We start from the raw sequence: 10,237 nt of genomic DNA, 5'->3' as shown, positions 1-10,237 counted from the left end.
CCCCCAAATTTCCCCAGATTCTACTTTTAAATCCACCCCCTTCAGCATGGATTTAAAGGGAGAATCTGAGGTCTTCAGTTTAGATTAGGTAAAGACTTAATCCGTCAGCTTTGTGCCCATCCACAGATCGAAGAGTTGTTCCACTCCTTGCGTCCTGGGATTTTATAATCCTCCCTTGGGAGGTTATCCTTCCTTTTGAGGTCATTCTGATCTTCCTGTCTCAAGAGGAAGATAGCATTATGTAGCCATTTTGCTGCCAAATTCTCTAGCCCTTCACTGTGACATTTTAGCAAAGCGTGAGATGGTAAACCCATTGTTCTGCTTTGACCAGAACATCTTGTTTGTTTGTGTTTGTTTTGTTTGGGAAGGAGGGGTTGCCATCAAGTCACAGCCGACTTACGGTGACCTTCATGGGGATTTCAAGGCAAGAAACATTCAGAGGTTGTTTGCCATTGCCGGCCTCTGCTTAGGGACCTGATATTCCTTGGAGGTCTCTCATCCAAATTACTTGCCAGGTTTGAGACTGAGAGTTTCCATGGCAGACTGGGGATTTGAATCTGGGTTTCCTAGTCTGACACCTTAACCAGTATACCATACTGGCTCTCAGAGCATCGGATAAGCACTGAAACACCCTGTTGGAATTTGATGGTTCATTCCCTTGGGAATTGTAGTCCATAATCATGCTGCTCCTACTACTCCTTACTACAATTATTTGAGAATTTCATCTTTGCGAGTGTTTATGTGTGCACTGTCAAATCACAACTGACTTATGGTGACCCCGAAAGGTTTCAAGGCGACCAATTCTGGAGATGGTTTGCCATTGCCTGCCTCCGTGTGGGCTGAGAGAGTTCTGAAAGAACTATGACTGGCCGAAGGTCCCCCAGCAAGCTTCATATGGAGAAGTGGGGAAGCAAACCTGGTTCTCCAGATTACAATCCACTGCCCTTGACCATTACACCACAGAGTCAGCCACAAAACATCTGTTGTGCCTTACCTTCAGTCACTCAGTGAACATCCTTGTATTGTGGTGGCAGCAAAGACAGAGCGAGGGGGAAGTGCGCCCAGTGCGTGTGCACTCCCTATGCCCCTCCAAGCCCCCGTCCACCTCCAGAAAGCTCTGTCCCACTCCCTCCATGCCCCTGGAACACCTCCACAGGGGTGCGCGCCTGGTGCGTCATGCACTCCCTGCCCCCTTGGCGCTACACCTCTGCTACTGCGAAAGCAACATTTTTTAAAAGCTGCACAGTCAACCAGATCTCCAATGACCAATCAGAAGCTTTGCTAGGCAAAAGCTTCATCTGGCCACGCCCACTTTCTAAAAGTACTTGGCAGGTGCCAGGAAAGGTGTTCGCTGGCACCATGGTGCTCATAGACACCCAACGGGGACTCTTGCCCAAAACAATCAGAGCCTCTCGGTTGTGAAAACAAAGATGCCATTGGCCAGTTTCTACCCATCAGAAGTTCACAGGTGAGACCATTTATCCTTGTCAAAGCAGCTGCAGGCAATACTCCTCCAAGGGATGAACATTCCTAGCAAGGGCTAAAGATGTATGAAGGAAAGGCAAAGAGAGCTATAGGGGAGTGAGGGAAGGGGAACCTTGCCTCCTATACATAGGTGACTATGTTCAGGCTTCCTGTATTTCCACATCGCTCCCTGATGGCTCGGTCTGTTGCATCACATTCTAAACCACAACTCCTTTCCTCCACAAAATGCCCTCAAACTACACATTAATTGCCTAAAATACACATAAGAATGTGCCCAGCTGGATCTGACTTGTGGTTAATCCAATCCTGTGTCATGTGATGAAGTAGTGTCCAACCAGCTGTGTTGGGAGGACCATCGGGGCCCTGATGATGCTTCCTCTCCACCCCGCGTGCCCAAATACCCATTTCTAGCCATACTCTACTGCACAGGTGTCAAACTCGTGGCCCTCCAGATGTTATGGACTACAATTCCCATCATCCCCTGCCAGCATGATGGGATGGGATCCCCTGCCAGCATGATGGGATGTGATGGGAACTGTAGTCCATAACATCTGGAGGGCCACGAGTTTTACACCTATGCTCTACTGCCTTGCTCAATTTTTTCTCTTCCCAGTCCTCTTACCCATCACCCCTTCTGCTTTTTTAGAACCTTCTACACTAGTCCCCACGTTCCACACACAACATCACACAGGATACCCTTCCTCTCTAATTGTAAATAAATTATTGTCGTTCCTCAGCAGAGAGGGGAGTTGCGTTCTGCACATACCCAAAGAGACTCTTCCCTCTATTGTTGTATTTCCAGAACAGAATCCTGGAACAATCATAAACCAATTGGCTTCTTTTTAAAAACTTTTCCTTTGCATCTCATTTGCAGACTTTTTGACTTTGGATTGGACGTCCATTGCCTGGTTTTAGTCAAATCTTCTGTTTCCCATTCTACACTTTAGGTTCAAATTTGTAAAAAGGAAAATGGACTGAACATGTTTAAGGGTGTTCTACCACCAACATAAAATCTGGCCCTGGGGGTCACTTTTCATTACTCTGAACACTTCTCCTTTTCACTTGTTTCAGAATTTTACTCAGTCCATCATAAGAACATAAGAACTAGCCTGCTGGATCAGACCAGAGTCCATCTAGTCCAGCACTCTGCTACTCGTAGTGGCCCACCAGGTGCCTTTGGGAGCTCACCTGCAGGATGTGAAAGCAACTATCCAGTTAGTTCCTTACTTTGGATCCTACCTTTTTCGGCATGATTAAATACAGAAGCTCCTGCAGTTAGATGCATGGAATGGTAGGATCCACTATTTTGTGTTCCTAAGTCTTATGTGTGGTGGTTACCAGTAAAGCAGACCTTTCACTTTCCTCAAATCAGACTGTTGCAAACATTCTATTGCTGTCAGGTTCATTCTTGGAGCAGATCAGAGTTTGGATCCAAAGACCAAGTATTTTTTCTTGGTATGCTATAAAAAAGAGGGTGTTGTCTGACATTTGCACGTAAAGAATAAAAAGACTGCATGAATGCCCATTTTAGAAGAAGAAGAGTTTGGATTTATATTCCCCCTTTCTCTCCTGTAGGAGACTCAAAGAGGCTTACAATCTTCTTTCCCTTCCTCCACACCCACAACAAACATCCTGTGAGGTGGGTGGGGCTGAGAGAGCTCCAAAGAACTGTGACTCGCCCAAGGTCACCCAGCTGGCATGTGTTGGAGCGCACTGGTTAATCTGGTTCACCAGATAAGCCTCCACAGCTAAAGTAGCAGAGTGGGGAATCAAACCCAGTTCCCCATATTAGAACGCACCTGCTCTTAACCACTATACCATGCTGGCTCTCTTTATTTTTTTCCTATGCTCAAATGTTACAGTCTTTTGCCAACAGCTGTATGTTTTATCTTGTATCCAAGGACTGCTTATACATTAATTTAATTCTGAAAATGGAGTTATTTGGTCTTTGCAACTATGCCCTATGCTTGGCTCACATTGATGAAGCTATAAGAAAAAAAAATAGAAAACTGCTGAATCGGGATTACCTCTAAACGTGAGATTTTGTCGTTTCTCTTACCTGATAGCATAAAAGAGAAGGGAATTCTGGATCTTAACAGAAGATCTGGTGTCCAGACTATCAGACAGGCACACCTCTATCTCCTTGACTTTACCCTACCATCATACCAGGAGGGGATTAACTTCCCCTCTAACTTTTCACCGTGTCGACAGCTCAGATCTGATATGAAAATACAAAAGCTAGTATCTAAAAGGAAAAGATAGCAAACCCCCAAGAGTGCTGAACAATTGAAATTGCAGCTTTAAGGCTTGAAGATGTGTGAGAGATGCAGAGGCATAGCTAGGGAAAATGGAGCCCGGTGCAAAACCTCAGTTTTGTGCCCCCGCCCCCCCATGGATGGTCGATGTGTTGCTGGAATCCACTCCCAAACAGCATCACTTTCAATTGTGTTTAAACTAGGGAGCCCAGGTTCTCCTTTTAAATCCACCTTAAAGGGAGATTCTGGGGTCCCCAGTTAAAACAACATTGAAAGTGATGATGTTTTGGGGTGGACTCTCCCCCACCCTGAAACAGCATCACTTTTAATTTTTAAACTGGGGACCTCAGATTTTCCCTTTAAATTCATGCTGAAGGGGGTGGATTTAAAAGGAGAACCTGGGGAAATTTGGAGGGTGCCTGCTGTCAGGGGTGCAATTGTTAAGCTAGCAGCACCAAAATTTCACGGTACCTTTAGGAGACTCTCCTGATGATACCACCCAGGTTTGGTGAAGTTTGGTTCAGGGGGTCCAAGGTTATGGACACTCAAAGGTGTAGCCCCCATCTCCTATTAGCTCCCATTGGAAACAATGGGGGATGGAGCACCCCATTTGGGAGTCCATAACTTTGGATCCCCTGAACCAAACCTCACCAAACCTGGGTGGTATCATCAGAAGAGTCTCCCAATAAATCCCTGAAATTTTGGTGCTGCTAGTTTAAAAACTGCGCCCCCTGCAGGCAGAAAACTGAAAAAACACTAAAATATACAAAAAAACCCCACAAATGAACCTGACATTTTTGCGTACACCCCCCAGGTGTGCTTCTGGTGCAACGCACGCACCCCAGCCCCCTGGTAGCTATGCCTCTGGAGAGATGCTCTAAGGGAGCTGAACTGAGCAGTTTCTTGATTTGGTCCCCTTAAGCAGAAGGTCTCAATTTTTATGGATTCTTATCATCCTGTGGGCAAACGGCTGTAAGCAGGAAGACACAGATTGCTGTATATGTAGGCATCAGTAAAACTTTGGAGTCTGTGTCTTCCTTGCTTAAGGGGACTGAATTAACACACTTCGGGAGGTAGGGTTTAACCAGGCTAATGGCATGAATATACATCTGTAGTATCAAAAACGCACAGCGCTCAAAGGCAAGAGGACAATGAATTCAGGTACACTCCAAACAAACACATCAACTATGTATTTTAATGCTTATTCTGATCTTAAGTCAATATTCTTATTGTCTAAATAATATACTTAAATTCTTATTCATTGGTCTATAACATAAAGATTCATAACATTCAATACAAAGTGTTGCCCGTTCTCCATATACGCAGTCCAAATGGATAACTATGTAATTCATTGCATGTAATTCATTCCCAGTTCATCGCTGGGAACAGAGATATTTAAAGGTATAGTAAGTTCTGTGGTTCGTCTCCCTTCAAACTGAGCACGTAGTCTCCATTCATACAAAGTCACTTAGTACATGAGGAACAAAAATTGAAATCAGATAGCTCCACTGTATATATATCAAATGCAAACTTTGCATGTAATCCTCGGAGTTCCCTTCATATGCTCATCAACTGAAGGGAAGCTATCCAGTAGAATTTCTGTCTGACGGTCACATAAGTAATTATCTAAAACATGTCACACGTAAGTAGCGTTTTCAAAAAGCCTTCTTCCATAGTCCCTTTTTAAATAATATGTTTTTTTGCCATCATATGGGTAATTTTCTCTCTGCTGAAATGAATAAGAATTTAAGTATATTATATAGACAATAAGAATATTGACTTAAAATCAATTAGGGTTAAAATACATAGCTGATGTGTTTATTTGGAGTGTACCTGAATTCATTGCCCTTTTGCCTTTGAGGGCAGTGCATTTTTGATACTACAGTACTTACACAGCACTCTAGTTTTTTATTTCTAGTTATGAATATACATCTCCCATAGTCCTGTTGGTACCTTAAAGAACATGTTGTCAAATAAGCTTTGGCTCCATCTCGTGGCAGGTTTGCCATTCAGGCTTGCCAGGGTTAGAAAGGAATTACAGATTCCCCTTCAGCCTCTCCAAGATCAGAGAAAAGGGGAGGATAGAAACTATGACAGGCTGAACAAATGTCAACAGGATCCAAACATATCAACATTTAACATGAGAAACTGTTAGCAGCCACAGAGAGTTTGAATAGCCACAGAAAGCAGAGAGGTGCAGAACAGTACTTTAGAGGAAGTGGGGCTGACATGAGACAAACTACACATTGGATCCAGCAATCTGCAAGGATTGTAGATCTTTTCCACATACCCCTCTCCCCAGCTGTCCCTTCTGATCCCAGGAAAGTCAACTACCTGGGTTATAGGATCCATGCAGGATAGCAGGCTGCACTGACACAGAGTTAGGGGGTGAAACCACCCTTTCTCCCTTTCCCATCAGCACATCTGCACTGACAGAAGAATAAGACAAGTTGGTTTGCGCCCCTTTGTTACTAGACCGACCATGATGGTGGGGGGAGGCTCTGTTTTAGGACAGTAATGTCTCTACCCACCCTGCCAACCCTTGGGGTACTTAGCAGTGCCGTGTCAAAATGGGAAGCCCATTGTATCCATTGGCTAGTGTACCTACAAGGTAAGTGAAATTTTGTTTGGACATATCTGCCCTACAGAATACCTGCCTCACACCCTTCCTAAAGAGATTAACACAATGCCCCTGCCCTGGAGGAACATTCTCATCTCCAGCCTTCGACAATTTGCCCTGTGAAGGCAAAGGATTTGTTCATGTATTTGCCCTAAGTGTTCCTGAAAGTACTGTACTAACCCAAGGGCCATGCTGGCAGGGGCTGAAGGGAATTGTAGTCCATGAACATCTGGAGAGCCACAAGTTGCAGACCCCTGTACTAACCCAAAAAACTTATTTCTCTGACTAATATCTAACAACCACCTTTTTGATTACCATTTTTATAGCTACGATTGACTCAGCCTCTGCCCACCTCAGGGAACTCCCAGCTAAGTCCATCATGCTAAGTACTCAAATTATTAGATCAATGACTGAAACATTTAAGTAGATGTCTGCCTCTTCTCTTTCCCCAGAAAGGCAGGATTTCCCTTTGTCCTGGGAGATTAAGGGCCACTCTGCATAGCCCTAAGGGTTCCCTCTGACCTACAAGAAGCCCCCTCTCCCAATAGCCAGTGTTCAATATCACTGGATGCCTCTGTCAATTGATATTGTCCCCAAGGCATTGATCTTTCTTTTGCGAGACCTAAGCACAGGTTGCTCAGCTCCATTCATTGGACCTTTCTGCTCCAAGATCAGGCGACTATAACCCTTACTCCCCAATTCCCTTCATCTATTCCTAATCCATACTCTCAACACTGCTTATATCCTATGACTGGGTGTGCATCCTACTGCTTTGATTATTGTGTGCTTGTGTACCCCTATCTTCCCTTAATAAAATTATTAAACTTTAATCTGTTCTCTTGCGGATTTCTTGCAGACGTTCACCTTGATATACATAAGCAATAAAGATCTCGAGCTTGCCTGACCTTTTGCTAAGCCAAGAGTCTGCTCTCACTAATTCCCCACTGTAAAAGGGACAGGCTCCCACCTCTTGGGGTAACACCTTTCCCTCTGTATTACAGTCCCCTCTCCCAACCCACATGCTTATTAGTCCATAACAAACCCAGATGGGACTACTGGAGGATAATGCAAGTAAGATCTGAAACCAGTGACACTTGCTCCTGAAAGATTCCTGGATCTATCCCCGTTTAGTTATTTCTGTTAACTGAGCAAAAAAGCCTGGGTGACCAAACAGAGAGAAACCAACACCAAGACTACGTTTGCTCATTAAAGTTTTTTAATACCTTAAAAAAAATATAGAGACCAGTTTTGATTTTGATAATTCCTCAAGGGTAGATCTCACTCCCTTCTGAGGGAAAAAAGAAGAATCCCCCCCCACCCCCAAACCAATCAGTGCCGTGAGGGAAAAGTCTGGGAGGGTGTTTGCTGATGTTGCCGCCAACCGCATGGAAGGAAGAGGCAACCCCCCCCCCCCTACAAGTCAGCAAGGGACATACGGCTATGGCTTCAGTAGAACTTCCCTGAACAGGGCATGTTGGAACCTCTCTGCAAATGGGAGGGGGATCCAGCCAGCTGCCTCTCCCCCTTCCAGCAAGGTCTATTTCACCTGTCCTGTGTCCCAAAAAACAGAATGCTCCTGGTCCTCCAATCATCCAAACTCAGAAACAGAAAGACATGCCCGAGGCAACCAACTTTTAGATGCATATTGGGGATCGGAAGGGCTAGCGTCTTTGCCAGGATGCATTCAAGTTGGAGAAGAAGATCCTTTTCTAAAATCCTACCCTTCCTGTATCTGGAGATGGTCATACTGCAGACCTAAATGCCTTCTATAACTCTGCTAAATTCAACAGCAAAAGGGTTAGGCAAGTGAGAGAAGATGCTAATACACGACAGAGAGGAGAGTCCAAGCTGGATGCATAAACAGGTCCCGCACATTCCATTCAGACCAATGTCTAGTGCTACTTTGCCAAATGTCTGAACTGTAAAAGTGCTGAAAAGTGGTGATCAAGACAGTCGACTGTGGCGTGCCACAGTTCACAATGCAGCCCTCTTGGCAGGAGGTGAGCAAATGATCAAAGCAAGACAAGAGTCTAAGCAGCTTACGGGGCGGCAGGAGGACACAGAAGACAACAAGAGGGGGAAAAGAGGCCTTTTTGCGCCAAGCTACTGAAGAGGGGAAAAATATAAAGCTATTTGTGGCCAGGAATGATCCTTCCAGATATCCAAGCCATATCCAGTGTCAAAATAAAACTTCTGCCCATTTACTGCCTCTCAGGGCCAAGTCCAGCCTCCAGAATTCCTTTCCCCACCCCTCCAGCTCTTAGTGGGTCCCGCTTCCTGATGGCCAAGGGTTAAGCCGGCACTGAGGGCAGCAGCCCGAGTACACAAGAACGTCGCAGGCCTGGGACCGTTCACCAGCATGCCAGCCTGCCGGCCAGCCAGGACAAAGCCGATAAGCCTCTAGGTCACCAATCAGTTCCACCACTTCGTCAACCGTGGTCAGGCGGGTGGGATGACTGGCATAGAGTTCATGCTCGGGAGGCACAGGGAGGTCCCGCACTACTACGTGGAAGAAGAGGCCTGGGCGAATGTGGATGACTGCTGACGACATGGTGGAATGTTTCGAGCGCTGCACCAGGCGCAGATTTGGGCCGCCCAGCAAGGGCAGTACCTCCCAATGGGCAGGGAGAGGAATCTCATGCAGCTCAGCCAGGAACTCTCGCAGGACGCTGTCCAGCTGATTCAGGGGCTGCACACCGCCCAAACTGTAGATCTCCATTATCTAGGAAGGACAGACAGGAAAGATGTCACCGCGTCATAGGGAGAGGCGTAAATTGAGGCCACAGTAAAAATTTGCTACGCTTTTGTTTCTAGCTCAAAAACTGGAATTTAATGGAGAACAGCAGCACTGTGCAGCATCCCACGAACATGGTACATCCCCCCAAATAGTCAAGCTGTCATTCTTCCAAAATCACACATTTCAGCACTTATAAACTACAATCACTGCCTCAGCCCATCCATTCTAAAGGTAAAGGAGAATGTGCAAGCACCAGGTCGTTGCAAACCCATGGGGTGATGTCATATCACGATTGGTTCTGGTGGGTTTTCCGAACTGTGTGGCCATGGTCTGGTGGATCTTGTTCCTAACGTTTCACCTGCATCTGTGGTTGGCATCTTCAGAGGTGTATCACAGAGGGAAGTCTGTTACACACTGTGTCCAGAGAGAAGGGAATGTTTGGGGTATATATTGTCCACATCCCAGGGTGGGGAACCAATCAGTAAGTGTTTGGGTGGAACTTGTTATGTAAAGATGTGGTTGGTAGTATTGTATTGTGGGTGGGGCTTATCAGTCCAGGGAGTGATTCACCTTTTCATGGCCTGTAGCAGCAGAAGAATTGGTGAATGCAAATCCTGTGTTTGGGTGGAGTCCATTGTTCATGAACTTAGCATGCCCTTGGGGTTTGCTTTTGGTGTTTTAAGTGCTGGTAGCCAAGCTTTGTTAATTCTCAGTGTCTCTTCTTTCCTGTTGAAGTTGTCTTGGTGTTTGTGAATTTCAATAGCCTCCTTCAATAGCAGTTGACAAAGTAACCTTCTGAATTGTCCAGAATTTCAGTGTTTTCAAATAAAATGTTATGTCCAGTTTTGTTTAAGACATGTTCTGCAACTGCAGATTTTTCAGGATGGCTAAGCTGACAGTGTCTTTCGTGCCCTTTAATACGAGTCTGAATGCTGCATTTTGTGGCTCCTATGTAGACCTTTCCCCAGCTGCAGGGTATGTGATAGACTCCTGCAGAAGTGAGGGGGTCTCTCTTGTCCTTTGCTGAGCATAGCATGTGCTGTATTTTCCTGGTAGGTCTGAAGATGGTTTGAAGGTTATGTTTCTTCATCAGTTTCCCTATTTGTTCAGTGATTCCCTAGATGTAAGGTAGAAATATTT

At 45.4% G+C, this 10,237-nt stretch overlaps 1 protein-coding gene across 19 annotated transcripts in view; it reads right to left on the bottom strand.

Moving 5' to 3' along the window:
- Positions 1–7,558: 7,558 nt before the first annotated feature.
- Positions 7,559–10,237, bottom strand: part of MBD1 (methyl-CpG binding domain protein 1) — a 123,488-nt gene continuing 120,809 nt past the window's right edge. For all 19 annotated transcript variants that reach the window (XM_048487795.1, XM_048487804.1, XM_048487794.1 and 16 more), the window contains one exon: positions 7,559–9,082. In XM_048487795.1, the coding sequence (XP_048343752.1) occupies positions 8,621–9,082 (462 nt within the window). In that variant the 3' untranslated portion in view covers positions 7,559–8,620. The remainder of the gene's footprint in view (positions 9,083–10,237) is intronic.

Source organism: Sphaerodactylus townsendi, linkage group LG03 (genome assembly GCF_021028975.2).
Source record: "Sphaerodactylus townsendi isolate TG3544 linkage group LG03, MPM_Stown_v2.3, whole genome shotgun sequence".
Lineage (NCBI taxonomy): Eukaryota > Metazoa > Chordata > Lepidosauria > Squamata > Sphaerodactylidae > Sphaerodactylus > Sphaerodactylus townsendi.
The sequence above is the reverse complement of the archived record's forward strand: the minus strand, read 5'-3'. Positions and strand labels throughout refer to the sequence as shown.